General features: G+C 44.2%; 1 protein-coding gene across 2 annotated transcripts; it reads left to right on the top strand.

Moving 5' to 3' along the window:
- The first annotated feature begins 3723 nt into the window (after positions 1-3723).
- CDKL2 (cyclin dependent kinase like 2) lies at positions 3724-20440 on the top strand. 2 transcript variants are annotated; one of them, XM_074823449.1, is made up of 13 exons: positions 3724-4612; positions 8950-9144; positions 10658-10836; positions 11742-11854; positions 12161-12300; positions 13352-13440; positions 13965-14088; positions 14971-15245; positions 15696-15786; positions 16539-16650; positions 16767-16873; positions 17565-17657; positions 19336-20440. In XM_074823449.1, exons 1-12 carry the CDS (start codon positions 4445-4447, stop codon positions 17622-17624), a joined length of 1653 nt encoding a protein of 550 aa, XP_074679550.1. In that variant the 5' UTR covers positions 3724-4444; the 3' UTR covers positions 17625-17657; positions 19336-20440. The 2 variants fall into 2 exon arrangements, with proteins under 2 accessions (XP_074679550.1, XP_074679551.1); XM_074823450.1 differs by lacking the exon at positions 3724-4612 and adding an exon at positions 7218-7649.
- The last annotated feature ends 76 nt before the right edge of the window (positions 20441-20516 follow it).

Here is a 20516-nt window from a genome sequence, read left to right as displayed (position 1 = left end):
CGCCGCATGCCCCGAGCGATGGCCCCGCCCCCGGCGGCAGCGCCCCGCCCCTTCCCGGGCGCTGAGGGGGAGGTGGCGGTGTCCGGGCCCGCCTGAAACCGCCTCAAGCTGCTAAAAAAAAAAAAAAGACCGTATCCCGTTAAACCTGGAAATTTTGAAGGCTCTTCGCTTTAAGGACCGTCGCCAAAGGTATTCATTTCCCTTCCAGGCGTCGTCTCAAGGCAAGAAACCTAACAGGAAGGTGAGGTGATTGAGTTGTCTTCTGCGGTGGTGATGGGGGTAGGAAGGTGCTGTGTGAAACCAAAGCGGTTACTGAGGATCTATCATCTGGGAAAACAGGATGGGTAAAAAAAATAAGGCAGTTTACCACAAAACTGCCTTGGAAAGGAGGCAGTAACATCTCATGATCAACTATCATCACTACCGCATGCCACAGGTGTGATTTTTTTAAAAAAACTTATTTTATTCCCCTCCATTTTGTGCAATGAAGTGAAATAGTGAATATTGTGAAATTCTGTGTCTTGGCATATGTTCACTACAGCTTGTACACTGTAAGCAAACAAAAATTCCTTAACTAAAAAAAACCAAAACCCACCGTTGTAATATCAGCTCTAAAAGATCATTCAGAGCGCCAGACTACTTCATCCCTAACTTCTCTAAGTCATTGGATACTTCATTATAAAAAACAGTAAGTAACTAACTGTGTGATTCATCTAAAACCCAGTATCTAAACAACAGGGGCTATCGTTATTTGTCTTCCTGAGGTTTAACTACAAGAACTACGGTGGATCATTCTGGCAGATACCTCGATGTCTGAAAATTTCTGGCAAACAAAATAGAAAAACTAAATCGGAACTGACACTGTGTTGACATGCTCTAGATGAACATTTCCGAGAGCTACAGCAAGACAAACACGATGTGGAAGGCACACAGCAGAGCCACATGTTATTTGGCACAAAAATCTAAACAATGTATAAAAGAAATGCCGTTGCCCCACATTCAAAGGATCCAGAATTCACATTGACAGAAATCATATCAGTTGCACTCAGAACACTGAAAATGTCTAACTTACACCGTAGATATGTAGAATATGAAACTATCCAGTTATTCATTGGTTTAGATACAGGACTGTGTTCACTGTAAGGCTACCATTTTAATTCTTAGAAAAAGAAAGATCTTCTAGCTATTGAGTTTAAAACTCCTCAACCCCTTTCTCGTTACCCTGGGGGATATCCATTCCTGTGGTCATGGAAGATCAGAAGAGCTCACAGTAGCCTTCATTTAAAAGGAGAAAAATATTCCAGGGTTCCAAAGGCCAATATGAAAAAGCATCACCAGTAATAATACTTTTGAGGAGAGGAATCCAGTACAAGGCCCTTATTGGCTATCGGCATCACATTATAAGAAAAAAAAGGGTTTCTCTCAAATTATCAAGACTGAAGTCAGCCAATGCCATTCAGATACCACCAGGCTGTCAGCCATATCTGGAGCACGGGTATGGCTTAGCAAGATATCTCACTCGTCCTTCACCACCTTCAATCTCTCTGGCTTTAAATTATAGCACCGCACCGACATCATCATAAGTTTGTTAACTTATGACATTATATATATAAAAATAAAGGTCACTCAAAAAACAAACCCAAAGCAACCCATAGCCAAAAGAAATCGTTGTCATCTTTAAATTAGTTCCTGATGGTAAAAACCAGGATTATGCACATGGCAGCGAGGCAGCTAGAATCTCTGGTTAACAGAGAGCCCATTGACACTGGACACTGTCCATAAACGAGAAAGGCTGGTTCCCCATATTGTTTGCTATGATTAAAATAAAATTGAAGAACCATCTGCACTGACAGAGTGAGCTTTCGAAGTCTGCTATGCATGCGTGGTTGTGGTTTCTGCCTTTCATTTAATGAAGCCAAAAGTGGTGTCTCAGTGGTGGAAGAGTTAATTGGTTGCCAAGTTAGCTATCTGTTAGCCGTGCTGAACAAATGCCAGGACCCAGAGAAGGCACTTGCTACAATAATGGTGAACAGTAGAAGGTGGGAGGAATATAATAATTTAATGCCAACTGAGCTCTGATTTTTTTCCCTGGAAATGTGAGGTCAGCCTTGAAAAGTGCATTACAGTGATTGTATATAGGAAGTGAGAATGAGGGTTAAGGAGAAATAAAAAGAACCAGAAATTAATTACAGAAGGTGACGCACATCGACTCAAGAGAAATATGATAAAGGTTTCAGAAAGTATTATTGGAATATGTGATGCCTCATGATGCTAATTTTCAGGGAACTGGTTTTTTGGCAAGGTATGTACTGCTTCTCTCCCAAAGAGAAATGTTGCAGTAGTCAAACTGCAACTGACAGGTGCTCATAAATTTCTTCAGAGCAATCGGAGACCTTTTCTTCTACAGTACCCTAGACTGTGCAGTATAGGCCACCAAACTGAGGAAAGAAATGTCTAGGAATTGATTGGTAAAACCATAAAAGGCAAAGGGGCTCAGCCCTTACATGATGGCTGTGGGGTGTGACATTTTCCTAGCAACCCAACGGGTTAGGGGTTACACAGCTTTGCAACCCTTCGAACAGGCACAGCTGATCTCTCCTACCCCCCTGTTGCTTTCATCTCTTTTTTTCCCCAAAAAACTCTAAAATTGCTTTCTCCTGCATGCATCCTGCCACGCCACTATCCAGAGCAAGACAAGTCAGCGTGAGCAAAAGACTCACTGTCACGGGTTGCTACATCACTCGCTCTCTCCTTCACTGGTGTGCCATGGGAAGAGTATGTTGGATTAAGTCTCAGTCGGTAAACACACACTCATGCTTCAACTTTGCTTGAAGGAAACACCTTACCTTCATACCTGGTGTTAAGTTGCACATAATATGTGCAGGAACGGCCACGTTTTTAGAATAAAATGCACAGTACGGGCACTGATACATCCATTTTAAAGCAAATTATTGCACCTTTATCGTTGCCACATTCCTAGCAACATAAGCTGCCTCGCAACAACGCACAGCTGCTCCGGCGTGGAATATTCATTAAATGAATTCATAACGGTTTTTTATCTTGGCACCCTGCCCACCGCACATTTTCATGCCAAGATAAATTGCTTAGTCATTTGTTCTTTATGTGTCTTAATGGCTTTAAGAAAAGAACTTCATGTAAGGGCCTTTTTACTTGTTACAGCCATACAGATTTCCAGCATGTCTTGGGCTCTCTCTTAGGCTGGCTTTGTTAGGAAGGAGTTGGGCGTCTCTCGTGCCATCAACTCACAAATTTGTTTCCTGGCTATTCCTGATACTTTGGCCCAATACTGAATAGCAATCCTAGACTGAGGAGACAGGGATGCAGAGGCAAAAGCAGAGGAGGACATTTTAGGAGTAACGGGCCTCGAGGAAGAGGGGACTGTTGTAATTATTGGGGACAACCAGGTCATTGCAGAGGGGAACACGCAGTGCGACTAAAGGGCTTCCCAACAGGACCACTCAGCCCTGTGGTGCAATCCTTCCCTTTTGTGCAGTCACGAACGACTACAAAGTTTTCCCCTTCTTCTAATGAGAATCCAGTCTTAAAACCTTTTAATTAACGAACATAATTACCCCTAATTGATACAGGAGCAGCTTTTTTTTCTTAATGCAGTAGTTTTATTTATCCAGGCTCTCAATACCTTTTTTTTGCATTTACTTGGGGAAGATACAGCTAACATAGGCAAGGCTCCCTCAGGGCTTTGCTGCATCCTCCACTAGTTTTCTAAAATTATAGTAAAAAATTAGCAGGATGTCGTGTTTAAAAAAAAAATGGATCTGTTTTGATACGCTATGTTGATGATTTATTTATGGCCAAGGAATTGTGTATAGCTGACACCGGTACCTTAGCTTTCACGTAAGTTACCATTTCTTTATCAGTGTAAAATATCTGGGTTACATTTTCCAGCAGGAGAAGTGGCGTTACTGCCGGGTCAGGTGTGACATCAGCCCCCCTCAGGAGGCTGGCACAGACACACCAGAGAGAGGCCCAAGGGCAAATAATAAACGAATAAACCTCGTCGGCTCCGACGAGTACCGATAACAAACCGCAGCCCCTCGCCCCCGGGACCCACTCCAAACCTCAGGAGCCTCGCCCCCGGAACCACTCTCCGCCCTGCCTCCCTCACGGCGCCCAGCCCACCCTCCTTCTTCCGCTGCGGCGAAGCCACCGGCTGCTTCCCGGTACCGCCGGTTGCGGCAGCCCGCCCGCCGCCCGCCTTCCCTCACGGCCGGGCGCGCGGCGCGGCTGTTGCGACAGGTGGGGCGCGCGCGGCCGCTGCGCCTTACGGCGGGCCGTCGCCCTGGTGACGGGGTGTTGGGCCCGGTCCTGTTGGACGGGGCGTGAGGCCCCGGTCCCTTCAGCCCGCCCCGTCCTAGCGGAGCTCCCCCCATCCCCGGCCTCCCGCAGGGGGAAAGCTGCGGCCATGGAGAAGTACCAAGTGCTGGGCCTCGTGGGGGAAGGTAGCTACGGGATGGTGACCAAGTGCCGAAACAAGGAGAGCGGGCAGATCGTCGCCGTCAAGAAGTTCCTGGAAAGCGAGGACGACGCGGTGGTGAGGAAGATCGCCGTGAGGGAGATCAAACTGCTGAAGGTGAGCAAGGGGCTGTGAGGGCAGCGGGCCTGCGTTTTCCAGCAAAGTCGGACCAAACCAATGGCTTTTTGATGGCTTTCTGTTTAAATTCGTAGCTCCTCGTACAGCTGGGAGACGTTTATGTTACAGTGTAACGTCTGCCGTGAGCCGGTGCACCGAGGTGGTTGATGCAGAGTGTGACCTTTTTATTTTGAAGCTCCTGTAGTGACTACTGTAGCAACCTGCCACGCTGCGGACAGGGGGGACGATGCAGCTCAGCATGGGTGTTCCCTGGGGAGGGAGAGCAGCTGTGTGCGGGTCCAGGCTCTGCTCTGCTCGAGGTGCTTCTTCACCTCGTATTTTGAATCCTAGTCAGGTGTTTAAATACCTTCATGAAGGCAAATGTCTCCTTCGAGCAGAGTAGTAATCTTCATAGCTGTGGTCTGAGTTTTTCTTGTGGCAAAGGTGTTAGTTGTTTGGATCTGATGGGTGTGGGTATCTACCTGTAGGGAGTTGATGGGTTCTTGGGAGGAAACTGCGCCTTGAGAGTCCTTAATAGTCCTTTCAGGTGTTTATCCAATGAAGTTATAGGATAGGTGTAAAATTAAGCAGTTGAGTCAGTTTTGAAAGGGAAACACAGTTACTTCTGACCACAATTTACACAGTATAACTAGCAAAGTCCAAACCAAAAGAGACTTGATTAGGCCATGTTTGTATTTCCATGAGCAACCATGGTGGATTCATTTAGCCTTTGAGTTGTAGCCTTGCAGAGCTGCTTTTCCCTTTGGCTGGGTGCTGTGCTGGATTCGCCTGGCTAAACCTGACTTGATTAGTATCTAGTGTGTTTATGTGCCCTGTATTAAGCAGCGAAAGGTATGAGGAAGGGAACCACAGGTCTCCATTCCCTCTCGGTGGTAATTGTGTCCCCCTGCATTGTGTACCAAATTTGAGTACCTTGCTGCTGTGAATTTGCTGAAAATGGGAGAAATGCTGAACTTCTAAAACCTGCAGGTGAATAGTGACCTGAATGTGTGACAGTGTGCCTAACCAGACTGGGTACTGGTGTTATCTGATATGGAAGAATGCTTCTAGGAAAGTTTTACTTTATTTTATTTTATTAATGGTAGGCTTATTTATTTAATTTCCTGGCAGGCTTGTACTGCCAGAGAGAGGCTGGAGGAGGACAGGTATCGAATTCCCTGAACCTTATCAATCGATGGCTAGCCCCTAGGCTGAAGCCAGCTGGCATAAGGTCCTTTGCTGTTTGAGTGCATGATTTGCCTGGTATTGATTGTGGATGCTTTATACTCACCTAAATGGCCAGTCATACTTCAGCCTGCTGGCTTCTTATCGGTGGTGTTACGTGGTGTAGCCTCATTGTGTGGCTTGGTTTGTTAAAGGTACTTCTCTTCATGGGCTGTAGATACTCTGTCTGGGAAAATACCCAGGAACTTTAGATAAACGGGGTTTTGTGTCTGTGTGCTTTTCAGTGTTTTGTCCTACAGTTTTTCTGCTTCCTCTCTTGGATTTGTTCTGCCTATAGAAGCTTTTGCACGTTCCTAACCTGTTTCACTGCCAGTTGTTTGTGCTGCGTTCCTTCATGAACAGGATGGCAGCTATTCAGGGTGACGTGCCAGGACATGTGTCCCTTGTTCTGCTTGCTCTTTTGACCGCCTCCAGTCCCTGTGTTTCCCACCATAACCTCTAACAGTAGTTGCAGCATTTCCCTTGTTCCCTTGTCCTGCAGGCGGTATGCACAGGACAGTGCTTGTCCCTGTGCGTGGTCACACATGATAGTTTTAAGAGTTGGGACACGAGTGGTGTGTCTGATGAAGAAATGAAGGAAAGTCTTATTGTGGTGGGAATGCATCTAGGCTTTTCCTCTGACGTGGGGTGTTCTGGAGTGGGAATATGTGCAAGCCTGCCTCCCTCCTCTCGGCTGCCATGAGTGTCTCTGCAGGTCTGCCAGACTATAGTCCCTGTGCTGTGAAGGAAAAAAAGTGAATTCTGCCATCACTGTAAGAGCCACAGAGCCTTAGAATTAATAGAAATGCATGTGCTGGAGCTTGAGACACATACAGCAGCTCCAAGCATTGTTCCCTCAAACTCTTTTAAAGCGGATCTGTGTGAGCCTGGATCATACCTGATCTGTTGACCAGGCTCACTTACTTACTGAGTCAAAGCATGTAGCACCTCACAGGTGCACTGGGAATTAACTTGTTTTCATGAGTAAATAGGAACTTAGCAAGGGGAACATTTCCATATATAGCTCAATAAATGTGGCCTCTCATAGTGAAAATAAATTCTTAGAGATTTTGTGTTTTTGTAGTTTTTTCACTTGCATGCTCCCCGTGAAACTAGGGGTAGTTTTGGGTTTGGTTTGGTTGTGCTTTTTTTTCTTTTCTCCTATTCCAGAGTTTGGGCAGAAATTTCATTGTGGCTGAAACCAGCAAAACCTCTTCAGGTCTCCTGTGTTGGGAAGAAATTAATCTTGAGACAAGAGCTTTTTTCTAATTGATCATCTTTTTTAAAAATCTGTACTTTTCAGACCTTTTAAGAAATCTGGGTCTTTGACAGACCCAGGTGCAGGTTGGCTGCCACTCCCTCTGGACTGGCAGAGCATTTCCCCTACAAGTCCCTGTGCTGTGCAGTCCTTTTACATCTTCCTTGGTTGCAATCCCTGGGCTATGGTGCTGCCTTCAGGCAGCCTCCAATGATATTTTCCTGCTAGGCTCCGAGCTAATAAATAACTGCTCATTGTAGCATGGTTTGTTTTGTTAAAGTGGTGTGCGATAAACCAGTGTTACAAATGTGTAATGAATTCGAGGTGGATTCTTGACTGGTCAGAATGTGATGATGAAATAACTAGAAAATATGGCAGCTTTTTTTTTTTTTTTTCATTTAAGTTGCAGATTTTTTCATCTAAACTATCTTCAGCTTTCCCTTCTGCATAATACTGGAAAAAAAAATATCTTCAAATCCTTGGCTGGTCAATTTTCATTCTGAATCCACTAGACACAGTTTAATAGAAGCTGTTTAATTGTTAATACTATTATAGGTAAGAATGATGAACTTTCCTTTTATCCATTCAATATGCTTGTATTTTGGCACATGTTAGTTATTGTAAATGGGTATAAGATGGCAGTGCCAACAGAAATGCTTTGGGTTTGGGAGGAGCTTAAAAGAAAAGTCTTCTATCGGCCTTATGAGAAAAAATTAAGATCCACTGAGTAGTTGGTGATGAACTGTCAGCTAGGTAGAACAGAGAGGTGTTGCAGCTGCTTTTGTTCTTCTTTTAAATTGGGATGTAAGAGATTTTTAAAAAGAGAACCTAGAGAAAGGTATGACAGAGAAGAAGAGTAAAACTTCCTGGAAATACGGGAGAAAAGAGATGAATCAGCTTGGGGTTGTTGGGGGAGGCAAAAAGTTTTCTTAAAATGAAACACAGAGAGCTGTCTTCAGCAATCCTTTGAATCATGTCTGGAAGGGGTAGCTAGCGTTGCTCCTTGTGCCCTGCCCTGAGGGAGCAGGCAGGGTAGCACAGTGTTACTTGGTCACCTTGATGAGGATTTCTCCTAAAGGAGTTTGAGTCACAGATACAGCCCAATGTTACACTGGAACAAGCTGTGTTTATTGCTGCTTGAGCTGTTTGTAAGCAGAACCAGGCAACTAGCAAGGAGTCTTTGCAGCTCACCAGTCATGGTTAAATACCCTGTTGTTGTTCTTGTCCTGGTCAGAGACATGTTTGGCAGCATGCTGAACTTTCTAGTACAAACTGTCCTGCTTTGTCTTTCCTGCTAGCTTGGGGACCTCTGGATTTTCTTTTGCTGTGGCAAGTCTTTCTGGGAGATGTTGTTAGATGCCTGCTGTCTCTCACATGTTAACCTCATGCTCCTCTGGAATTCTTTTTGACTTCCTCCCCATTTCTCTCATGTGGAACATAAGCTTGCTCTAAAGGTTGTCAAGATCAGAGCATGAGTTAGTGTCACCTCTTATGTGAGGAGAGCACTGTGAGAAGCAGAACACATGAGATTTTTCCAACAACAGAACAGTGTATTTTGAGCATCCTCATTAAGAAGAAATGTCCTTAGTCAGTGTTTTATTTTTAGGTTATAAAAAGAAGTGTCTCCATATATGAGGTGGTAGAAATCCTCCAGATAATGTTAATAAAATTGGCAAAATAAAACCTATTCTAAAATGTTAGTGTGCTGATTTTAAGAATAAATGAATGTAAGTGCCATGACAAGAAGAGCATTCCAGGGCAGTGCACCGACTGGGTTGCAGTTAAAAGTATCTGGTCTTAGTTTACCTGTTACATGCTGTCAAACTCTCATAAAATATTTCCTGTTTTATAACAGCAACTCAGGCATGAGAATCTCGTGAACCTGCTGGAAGTGTGTAAAAAGAAGAAACGGTGGTATCTGGTGTTTGAATTTGTGGATCACACGGTGCTTGATGACCTTGAGGCGTTTCCAAATGGACTAGACTACAGCAGGGTTCGGAAATACTTATTCCAGATTATGAGAGGAATAGCATTTTGTCACAGTCATAATGTAAGTATGCACAAGAAGTCAGCTCTGCAGTTAATCTTGAATGAATAGATACAGAAGCGTATATTTCTGATGTATGTTAAGACAGAGAAATAAAGCTTTGGCTGAAATGGAAGAGGCAGGGCAGAAGGGCCAGACTGAATTTCGTATGAAATGTCAGAGCTTGATGTCAGCTAATTCAGTAGTCTGTCTCTGATTGATTTGTGAGAGTGTTTCAAAGGAAGGGACCAGAAGTCCATGGGCATCCAATACTTGGTGGCACCTTGTTACAAGTTGACTTACCTTGCAGAGGGAGATAGTCTCATTTTCAAAAGTTTGGTTGTGATAGAGTCTGTGTAAACATGCAGGCTTGCTTTTTCTCTTCAATATTTTTAGGTTTTTGTTCTCAACCGATTTCTAACAGGTTTGCCAATTTAATCCTAATTGTATAACTATATATATAAACACATGCATTTATTTATTTTTATGTTTGGGAAACTGTATCTTATGAATTCCTAAAATACTCTTGTACCGGGTCTGGCTGAGCCAGAATTGGTTTTCCCCTGTAGCAGCTCTCATGGTGCTGTGTTTTATGTTGGGAGCTGGCAGGGTGTTGACAGCACACTGGTGTTGTGGCTACTGCTGAGTAGTGCTTACACAGCACCAAGGCTCTTTCCGACATTTTCCCCCCCCACAGTGGGACGGGGTGGGCAAGATCTGGGGAGGGGACACAACCAGGACAGCTGACCCGAACTGACCAAAGGGATATTCCATACCATATGACGTCTGCTCAGTATAAAGCTGGGAGAAAGGAGGAAGGGGTGGGGGTCACCCTTGGTCCTCCGAGGCAACCACTACGCGTATTGGAGCCCTGCTTCCTGAGAAGGCCCGACATCGCCTGTTAATGGGAAGTAGAGAATAAATCTGTTTTCTTTTTTTTGCTTCTGCGCACGGACCTTTGCTTCGCTTTGCTTATATTAAAACTGCTGTTGTTTTACCCACAAGGGTTGGTTTTGTTGGTTTTTTTTCCTATCTTATTTTCTTTCTCCTCTTTGCCCTGTTGACAAAAAAAGGGGAAGGGGGGGGAAGTGATAGAGCGACTTGGTGGGTACCTGGCATTTAGCCAAGGTCAAACCACCACAACTCTTCACATTTAACTTGTAGGACATGCCCATGGCCCTTGTAATACTTACAGCTTTTAAACTTGTCGAGGCCAGATTCTCAAGCATAATAAATTGTGCCTGTTGAAATACCTATAGTAAATACAGCCGCAGAACATATGTGGAGAGATACATAAAGTAAGCGCTTCTGTGTGCAAAAAATTAGAGGTTCTGTGTTCACCTGTACACATGAGTCAGCACTTGTTCATTGACTGTGTGCACATAGCTGTCTTTTACAGACTTCTTATGTTTCCCATGCCTGCAAAAATGTAATTTTCTACCTGGATGTGAGAAAGCTACTATTTTTGGTGAGCCAGTCAATTTACTTTGTAGAAACAGGGAATTTTATTTGTCTTGACTTGCTCTTCTCTGTGCAGATAATACATCGGGACATTAAGCCAGAGAACATACTAGTTTCCCAGTCGGGAGTTGTAAAACTATGTGACTTCGGATTTGCCCGTACCTTAGCAGCTTCTGGGGAAGCTTACACGGACTATGTGGCAACCCGATGGTACAGAGCTCCAGAGCTGCTGGTGGGAGATAGCAAGTATGGCAAGTAAGACTGGCATGAGAGACTGCAAAAGGGTTGTGGGCTTGTGGGACGTATGGAGGGGGGTGCTCTGGTTTTTGGGGAGGCAGGGGACTATCGCTTGGCAAACACGTGAAAGGGATGCTGTTCAGCATTCCCTGGTTATTCACTTGTAAAGGTTTAAGCTTTCCTCTTCTCTGTCCCACTCTGCAGCTAACTACTGCTGGTGCTAGGCTTTCCTGGCTCGAAAGGCAAGGAGAGCCCTCAGCACTCCTGGTCTGTTGTCTAGAGGAGCTTTTCAGTTGCCATGCTAGTACTGGGGGAGGCTATGATAGACCTCACTCCTCTGCAGCTGAAGTCATGGAGGGAAGGCAGAAAAATCCCTCCAAACAATTCTGGACAGACCTTTCGGGAGGGAGGAGGTGGGATGAATGAGATTTTTCTTACTGGGAATCCCCAGTGCCACAAAACCAAGTCAGAACTTAAACTGTTATTCACAGGTCTGTTAGTACAATTGTGCAGCTTTATGTATGTCCCTGTATTACTTAAACTTAATATTCAGTAAATGTACCTGAAGAGCGGAGGCTTGTAGAAAGAGTAGCTGCTTACCTTTGTGCTCTCTAAAGTGCAAGATTCTACTCATGTGTTGTGTTGTATTAGTATTTTTAAAGCATTGGGTTTTGGAACCTGATTTTGCATCTGTCAGGCTTCTGCTAGCACTTGTCTGCTTCAAGAGCTGTATCCTTGCCATTCATCAGAGCAGTTGTAAGCTTGGAAAACAGCGGTCTTGCTGTTTAGGGGGGCAAAGCTGCCCTCAGGGCTTGTAACCTGCTGAAGACACACTGCGTGCACTGGCCTGGCTCAGCCTTTAGATCAAAGACACAAATGAAGCTGTGCTGAGCTGGGGTGTTGTTTGTTGGGTTTTTTTCCAGGGCTGTTGATGTGTGGGCTGTTGGTGCTCTGATAACAGAAATGCTTACAGGAGAGCCCCTCTTCCCTGGAGATTCGGACATTGACCAGCTCTACCATATCACCAAGTGCCTGGGTAAGAACAGCCTGTCAGGCTCCTAGTGCCTACTTAATAATGAAGGGGTCGAATACATTTTGACGGAGGGAGGAGGGTGTGGGGAGAAGGGCTGTGGTGTGTGCTGTGCTATTTCTGTACTCTTAGTGCTTTCTACACAGGGGGAGCTAGGAGCTTGTGAGTACAGCACCAATTCACAGTGCATAGGTGGAAAGAGAACGGGGTGGACTGTAGCCCTTACAGTAGTGCTGAAGCAGTATTTCAGCCTCTCAAATGTTTCACGGGACTGTTCTGTTTCTTCCATGTGGTTACTTTGCATGATTCTAGGTAATTTAATTCCAAGACACCAAGAGTTATTCTATAAAAATCCCCTCTTTGCTGGTATGAGGTTGCCTGAAGTGAAGGAGGCTGAATCTCTGGACAAACGATATCCCAAGCTCTCTGCTTCAGTGCTAGATTTAGCCAAGGTAATTAATTAACTGATTGTTCACTATGAATGTTTTTCTGTTTACTTGTCCTTCACCTTGGGGAGCTGAATACAGCCTACAGAGAAGGCTGGGGCTGTTAAACTAGCTTTCTCTCAACTATCCATGCAATGAGGAACTGCTTGGGTTGGTAGCTTAGTGAGGACTGCAAGGATACAACAGCTACTGTCCTTGGTGACAGGGGAGACTAAGCCGCTCATCTTCAGAGGAAAATGGTCACTGCATGTCCTCCAGGGAGGATTGGTAGCGTATTGTGCCCCACTAATTAAGTCTTCCAAGGAGATTTGAAAGATGAAGGAGGGCTTGTGTGTTGAAAGCATCCCCCGTACACCTCACTGCATCCCTTGATCTTTTGAAAGGTCTTCCAACAAGCTTTGCCCCTCATCTGCTACTTAAGTGGATGCTTTGTAGATAATACACAGCCCCCTTACTTCCTTCTCACTAGCAGAGCTGTGTGGGTATAGTGTTTTCTGCCAGCCCTCCCCCTACCTGCTGGTGGAGGCACTGCAAGCAAGTAGGCTTGGATGGGATGGCATCCAAACGTGTCCTTTGCCCTTGGAGCGGTGTCTGCTGTGTGGGAGTTAGGAAGCCTACAACTTTGAAATAGATTCTGAAGAATCCTTCCAGGGAGTGTTTTCTGTACTTTCACACATTCATCTGGAGCACCAATATGTTGGGTAACTAAAACAACCTTAAAACCCCATGGTTGTATTTGAAATGCCTAAGGACCAAAACAGATTCTAAAGCCTTAGCCAAACAAATGTAACTGAAAACGAGGGACATGTACAGAGAGCAGAGTGATCTCTCTGTATAACAGGTATTCCCTATGCAGTGAGTCTTTGTGAGCATTAGTAATTGGGATGGAAACAGCCAGCAAAGATTAAATTTTTCTGTTGGTGTCTCTTGGGCTCACCTCAGTATAACAGGCCCTAGAAGGGGGAGTTTTGAGGCTTTTTTTCTTGACATCATTCAGAAATGCTATAGTCTTTTTTTCATTTCTAATGTATTTGCCTTCTAATGTCTGATTTGACAGAAGTGTTTGCAGATTGATCCAGACAAAAGACCATCCTGTGCTGAACTCTTGCAGTGTGATTTCTTTAACAAAGATGGATTTGCTGAAAGGTAAACAGTTCACTTCTTATTCAAAGCAGGCTAATATTAGAAGGAAGTTAAGCAGTTGCACTTGAAGATTGCATGTTGGATTTGCAGAGCTGACAGCTGCTGAATGCCTTGGTTTTGTTTGGTTTCAGCCTTCCTGGAAGTAGGAGAACAGTTGAAAGGGAGCACGTTGCAGCAGCATGTTTGTCTCGTTACCTTGTCATGACCTTAATTCGTCAGTGTGCACACCCAGTGTCACGCTGTATTGGGTAGTATAGTCTCACACTGTATTCGCTGTCTGCATCTGCACCAGACTGAGATATAAACACCTTTATTGATGTAATGCGAAAAGCATGTGCTTGTAAGATTTTATTTATTTTAATGGATACATCATATTTGGCTGGCTTCTCGTTAGTTAAAAAGGCATGATGTGTTTGATTACTTAAAAGGCTATAGGAGCCTGGGCTGAACACCAATTGATCATGACACTGAGATTAACGGAAGCCTGCCTTTTTTCTTTTCTTTTTTCCTCCTTATATGGAATGTAGATTTGCTCAGGAGCTTAAATTAAAGATTCAGAAAGAGTCCAGAGACCATCAACTACCAAAAAAATCAAAAATCAGCAAAAGGGACAAAGATATTTTAGAAGAAAGAAAAATGCTTGGTGTCCAGGTTGGTCCATCTTTGTTTTTCAAACCTGTATTTTTTTTTTCATGTTTTAAAATCACTATATAAGTATGTGCAGCAATTTAAGTTCATAGAAAAAATATAAGCACGGTTGTCTATTTCATTTTTTTAAAAAAGGTTAGGTAAGCGTGATGTGCCAGTGAAGCTCACCTTTGGAGGCCACTGTGAGTCTAAACGGCACTGAAGACCTTGGCGCCCGATGCAGGGCAGTATGTTAGGCCTGTGCCCCCACAGCTCTGACACTTGGTGCAATACAGCCCACTGGCTGTTGTGTAGAAGTTCTGTGCCTTTGATTCTGGCTCTTCAGCTGCTACAGGGTTGCTCTAGTGCTTGTCTTGGCAGTCTGCAGGTGGTTGTTTGGCCAGTCCCTTGCAGGTAAACTACATTGTGATGAAGTTACTGGCAAATACGGAGCTGAAGGGAGAATCGGTTGGGAAGTGTAAGTCATGTTAAATCACAAACACATGGTTGTATGCTGCTGTTTAACCTGTGCTAAAGCCCTGTCTCCAAAATTACATATTTTGCTTTCAATCAGACACTAAGATGTATAGGCTTCAGAGTGACTTTGAGGTGACATTGAGCTCAGTTCTTATTTCATATCTTCAGAAGTGACACAGGATATGACTGTTCTTAATCATTTCCAATCCCACTCTAAGGTGACTTATTTACAGAGGGTGCTGGAACCCTGACAAGTCTCCTCCCATTTGATGGAAAACAAGTTTTCTACTAAAACCAATACCATCTCCACCAGATCCTTGCAGAATCATGCAGGTTTAGGCTTCTGACTTTTTTTTCCTGCACGTACTGCTCTAAGCTACTTTTTCAACATGACTGTAAGAGAAAGACGATGCTTATCTTCCCAAACAGGATCTCAGCATTGACCCAAAGAGCAGAGATGCAAAGCTATTAAAGGCGAAGCGCTCTAAAGCTGATGCAGAGAAAGCAGACCGATCCTCCAGCCTGAGCTCCCTCTTCGACAGTGCAATCAACCCATTTAAAATAAGCCCTCAAACCAGCCTGAAAGATTCCAGCAGCAGCTTGGACTATGCCAGGAATGCAGGCATAGTTATCCCGCCCATCAACCAGAACTTTTCTCCCACTATGGTTGGGATGGGTCCTGTGCCTGGGAACCTTAATTACAGGTATGGGAGCAGAGCTAGAAGAGCTTGTATCCATCATCCCTGTTGTCAAGGAACTGTAATGTCCCGAGAGAGAAGCAGGGTGATGATGTGGGAAGGCAGGATGGGGCTAGGAACAGCTCTTGGGTGGAGGATTGTGTATGGATCAGAAAGGCCAGCTTCACCTTGAGCAGCTGTGCGTGTCCACACAGGCAGAGGGTCCCTGTGTTTCTGCATGGGGCAAAGCTCTGCTAAACAGCAGCAGTTTGCCAGCTGCTGTGACACTGGCCTTTCTTTGACTCATGATTTGTCCTTTGGACCAAGCTTCTCCGTTAACTGAGCTCAGGAAGGATATTCTCCCCGAGCCTTCTTTCTAAGCATTTAATGACTGTTTCTGGATGTCTTGCATTTGTTGTTTTTATATTCAACACGTTACCCCAGTTAATACAAAGTTTGGGGCATTTTTGATTACAGGGTTGATGAAAAGAGTAAAAAATACTTGAACCCATTTCTAAAGCAACGGAAGCATTCTCCAGCAGGCCATTACAGTGTAAGCTTGACATCGGTAAGTCATCTGTCTTTCCCCCTTGGCAAAGCAAAAATAAATTCTGAACTCAAGTATGTGTTTTATTGTCAAGAATCCCATCTGTTGCAGCCTTCACCATAACTCCCAACTAGAAATATTATTTTCTTTACCCCTTTTTTCCTACAGGTGTGTGATCTGTCATCTTTTTTATGAAACATATTTTGTTTCAGAAGGCAATTTTAAATGAGGGGAGCAGTGCAACACAGGATGTCTGTGAGACATGAAGTATATCCATGGCCTCCTGCCTAGCCAGGAAAAGTAGACGATCTGTGCTGTGCTACTGAAGCAGAATTGAGGATTTGGATTTAACATGGTCAGGGCCTTATTTAGTCATGTCATAAATGCATTAAAAATTGATAATGAAAACAAGTGAAATGGAAAGCTTTCCACTGCGCTCACTACCTAGGCAATACTTTTTCCACACCAACAGGAACATTTGCCTTTTTACAGATAGCTAATTCGAGCCATTCTCCAAGTGTTGTATTTTGTCTCTCTGAAAGCAGTCTCACTTAGATGATTGGGGTTTTTTGCTGTGCCTGTTCCATAATTTATACTGTATAAATGACACTTGTGCAGAATGGATTCCTTCACACACATCAGAGTCTTTTCTTTTACTCTTGTGCAAGTTCCAACTATAGCGGAACATTGCTGTGTTGATTCATTTTTAAGCTTGAAAGTAGCTTTGTTTTTTCTATATTTTCACGAGCTGGTGCTTATGCTCTTGATTACAGGTTACTAATGAAAAAAACATCCTTCACGCAAATAGGAACAAATGGGAATTCTCCAGAACAGATGTGCGTTTGCCAGAACTAAATCATCTCCCTGAACTGAGAGGAATGGAAGGTATGAGCTTTGATGTCCTCTAAATAAAACGTGGACACTAAATAAGTGGCATGAAGCAGCTTACATTAAAACAATCAGCTCTTGCTTCCTTAACTTGCATTGGTTGTGTTTTGCAGCTTGGCATCCCCGATTTCTAAAAAAGGAAAATAAAACAGTTTCAGAGTCCCGTGTCCCCTCCCTTGCTGCTATTGACCTCCATAACCCAAGTCTGGCCTCACAGCAGGTAACAAAGCAATATAATGCTTCGTGCTGCTCTGTATTTGTTTGGTTCAGGACTTTCTAAACAGCATGACCCACAAATTTCCTGTGTGACTCTTAACAGAAGCAGAACTTGCTTTGGTTTCTTAACTGTCTAAATAAAAGGACCTGAGGCCTTACGCTGGGGGAAAAGAGAAAGGTCACGGATGAAACGTGGGGCTCTATTTGTGTCTCTGAGGTTAGCTAAATACTAGATTCAGACAACATGAATTGTTTCAGCTGGCTGGATCAAGGTGGAAGTAAGCCTGATTTACCAGAGTTGAAGAGAGACCATGAGGGACACATGTTTTGAGGAGACCTGTTCTGGCTGTGTTAGATGTTGAGGGGCTGGGTGAACTAGGGAGAGAAAAAGCGTAGGAGCCAGGCATAGGGAGAGAAGGGGAAAACTTGCAACTCTCTTTAAAGATTAGTTCCTCAGTAATATTGAGGTAAGTAATTCCACAGGCAGTCACTTTGGCTACCTTGCTTCCAGATGAGATTCGGCAGACTATATGGGGAGAGAAGTGTTTTTGAAGTCTGATTTGATCAAAGAACAGATTTGTTTTAACTTATATGTTGGCATTGCATATGTCCCTAGAAGGCAGCTTTTGATTGTTCTATTTATTCTACTACACTTGGAAATTGACCCTCTCTCTTTTTTCTTTCCCAATTTACAGTTGTCAGGGACCTTGATGCCTGATGCATCAGAAGCCAGCTTCCCTAGAGTTGAGCACTAGCCTTATGGAGAAGATCACACCTGCCTGTGAAGGGTAGGCTTTAATTTCTGCAGTGTAGCCTTCTGGTGGCTTTAATTTCTGCTGTGCAGTCTTCTGGTGTCTTTCAAATGGATAGTTTCATGAACACTTACCTGGTTGGGAGGTGCAGTGGGAAAATCCTTTTACACTTCACATTCTCGGTTAGGCCACCTAGCTATGACAGACTTCTTACTGAGGGCAGCGCGCAGCTTTCTTTACAGATACTGAAGTTTGCTGTGGCAGGTGAATTGTTTTCCTGAGCTAAGGTGCTGAAAATTAAGCAGCTCATGAAGTTGGGGGTTGAGCAAGCTGATAGAATAACAGAAAGGGGAAACTGGCTGCCTTCACATGAGGAGTGGAAAAAATGGGTTATATGTACAGCACTGTCAAGTGTATCACAGAAATGGACTTTCTTGCAAGAAGGGAGAAAAGCGTTTGTGGGGGCTTGTCAAGCTTAACATTAGGGAAAATTTTTAGTAACTATGTCATGCAATCTAAATTCACTTAATGGAGCTGTTGATACCTCAGTGCTCTCCCAGCACAAGAGAGGAGTGGGAGAGAAGGAGGCTTAGGAAAAGTCCTGGCTCTGTGGTTGACTTGTAGCCTTAAGACTGAAGTACTAAGTTTCAACTCCACCACTCTATTTGCACCTTCACTTAGCCTTGCATCTTAGTATTCTAGATTGTTTAAAGCTGAGGCTTTTAAATGTGGTTTTAATAGTTTCTTGTCCATTGAAAGACATGGAGTTCTCTAAGCAATATTGTCTGAAAGAAAACTCATATAAAAAATTGTGTGGTTTTGTTTGTTGTTTTGCTTTTTTCTATTGGGGTATTGTTACCTCTTGCTGCTCAACATCTTCCAGGGAGTCTGCTGTATGTCTTGGAGTTTGTCTCATCCTCTTGAAACTGAGAACTCCAGTCTTATCTGAGGGCTTTTACTGTCACGATCACCCCTCTTTCCTCACTGAGGCTTCCCACCTTCCAGAGGGAGCAAAAGTTGGGAAGAATATAGAGGGAAGGAGACAAGGTGCTCTGGAAGGGTCTTCAGAGGCTGTGCTTCAAAATGTTAATCGGCTCTATTGGAACCTTGTGTCCTGCATAGATGGGCTTTACGCAATGTTCTGGGTACGCTGGTGCTGCCAGCCTGGATGTGACCACGTACCACCCCCTCTGGGGATTCTCCTTGTGGCCGCAGGGACCACCGGGCACTGCAGCCTCCCTCCTCTCTGACTCGGTGTTAGTTACAGATAGCCATGCGCGGGGTCGTGGCAGTACTGTTAACATGCAGGTGCAAACTGTGCATCTTCATTTCTTCTTTTGGGCTCTGGTGTTTCCTTTTTGAGGAGAGGGAGCAACTGCTGACTCTGAAATCTCTGCACCAATGTCGCACATGCTCTTAATCTATATGAGTGGATTTGTCACTCACTTATATTCATGTGATGTGATGGCTTAATGCTACTAGGGAGAAAGAAGAAAAACCATTGAGATGGGAAGCAATCCTGATAATAGAAGTGGGGCAAAAATAAACCTTACTAAAGTTGTCTCATCTGTGAAGCACAGAGGTGTAAGTGCACAGCTTTAGCAGCATAAGGTTGATAATGAATCACAATAAAGGAAGCATATGATCAGTGACTACCTCTGTGGTTTTGCTAGCCTGTCCATAACATCATTCTGCTTTTCTCCTCTTGATGCAGGTGGCTGAAACAGTGGGAACAATCTGCCTGAGTTTCCAGGTGCTAAAGCTGCAAAGTCTCTGCAGGAGGGAGGAGGATCCCTTACTCTCTTGTTAGCGCAGCAGACTGCCATGGGAGGTGGCTCAGGTCCAGTCCAAGGACAAGCTCGCACTGCCCTTGCTGCTGGATTTCTTGCATCCAAAACAGCTCCTGAAATGTTGACTTTCTGGCTTAGGGCCAGGTCTCGTCTGAGGTTGCTCAGGGGAAAATAGTGGTTATTGGTGTGTGACAAGGGCAGAAGGTGGTTTGGAGGGTTTTGAAGGAAGTTGGGCCTTCTTTTATCTAACTGCTGCCCTCTTGAGGGTTTTCTTTTTAAAGAAATGGTGAAGAGAGTAGATAGCTGCCAAATTTGCCATGTTTTCGTGGGCTACCTAATCTGTATTGGAAAGCACCTTTGCCTTGACAAAAATGTCAGTGAAGAAAATGTTTGTGCAAGAAATACCACGTTTAAATGTGTCAATGTTTCCAACTGTTCCTCTGAAACCCTTGCTAACGCTCAGCAGCACGTGCGACCTTGTGTTAAGTTCCCTTTCCTTCCATGCTTTCATCCCCCAGTCTTTGGGCAGTTGTCTTTCGGGTGTTTCACTGGGCCTGTTGTCTGGCTGTGCTGGGTGAACGTCTGGCTGCTGTTAATGATGAAGGAGGAATATCAGTTTAAAATCCTGAGCCGTGTAGCAAGTGGCAAGGACTTAAGTCATCAGTCCTTCAGGTCCCTGGGGGAATGGGACGTGTAAGTGTGAAACTTGACAGTGGCTTGTGGGGAAAGATGGCATTGCTTGGGACTGTTCCGAGACCATTTTTTCTTAACTGCCCTCACATTGGCTGTAGTCGATGGTGACCCTGCATTGCTCACAACTGTCCAGCAGCTCAAGGCTGCTGTCACAGCTCACACCCCTGTACAGTAGAGTTAATTTTGGAACTTGTCTTTCCACAAAGTATGCCCTTTCCCAGTGATGTGTCATGGCAGAATACAGTATGAATGTCACTGTATTTACAGCTTTGTGGCTATGCTGTGTTTTGACATGTACATTAAAATTTGTAAATAAAAGGGTATTCAGATTCCAAATTTCTTGGTACTAGTGTGTGCTTACAAATTAAGATACAATGCACTTAGTCTTCCCTGGACTTGGTGTTACATCTGC

Source organism: Strix aluco, chromosome 4 (genome assembly GCF_031877795.1).
Source record: "Strix aluco isolate bStrAlu1 chromosome 4, bStrAlu1.hap1, whole genome shotgun sequence".
In the NCBI taxonomy this organism is placed as follows: Eukaryota; Metazoa; Chordata; class Aves; order Strigiformes; family Strigidae; genus Strix; species Strix aluco.
The sequence above is the reverse complement of the archived record's forward strand: the minus strand, read 5'-3'. Positions and strand labels throughout refer to the sequence as shown.

What these genes read in the sequence shown, in the direction of transcription:
- CDKL2 (XM_074823449.1), top strand. Translation starts at nt 4,445, where the DNA reads ATGGAGAAGTACCAAGTGCTGGGCCTCGTGGGGGAAGGTAGCTACGGG. An exon ending in AAAGATGGATTTGCTGAAAG is followed by an intron (nt 13,441 to 13,964) that starts GTAAACAGTTCA and finishes TATGGAATGTAG; the next exon opens with ATTTGCTCAGGAGCTTAAAT. An exon ending in ACAGTGTAAGCTTGACATCG is followed by an intron (nt 15,787 to 16,538) that starts GTAAGTCATCTG and finishes TCTTGATTACAG; the next exon opens with GTTACTAATGAAAAAAACAT.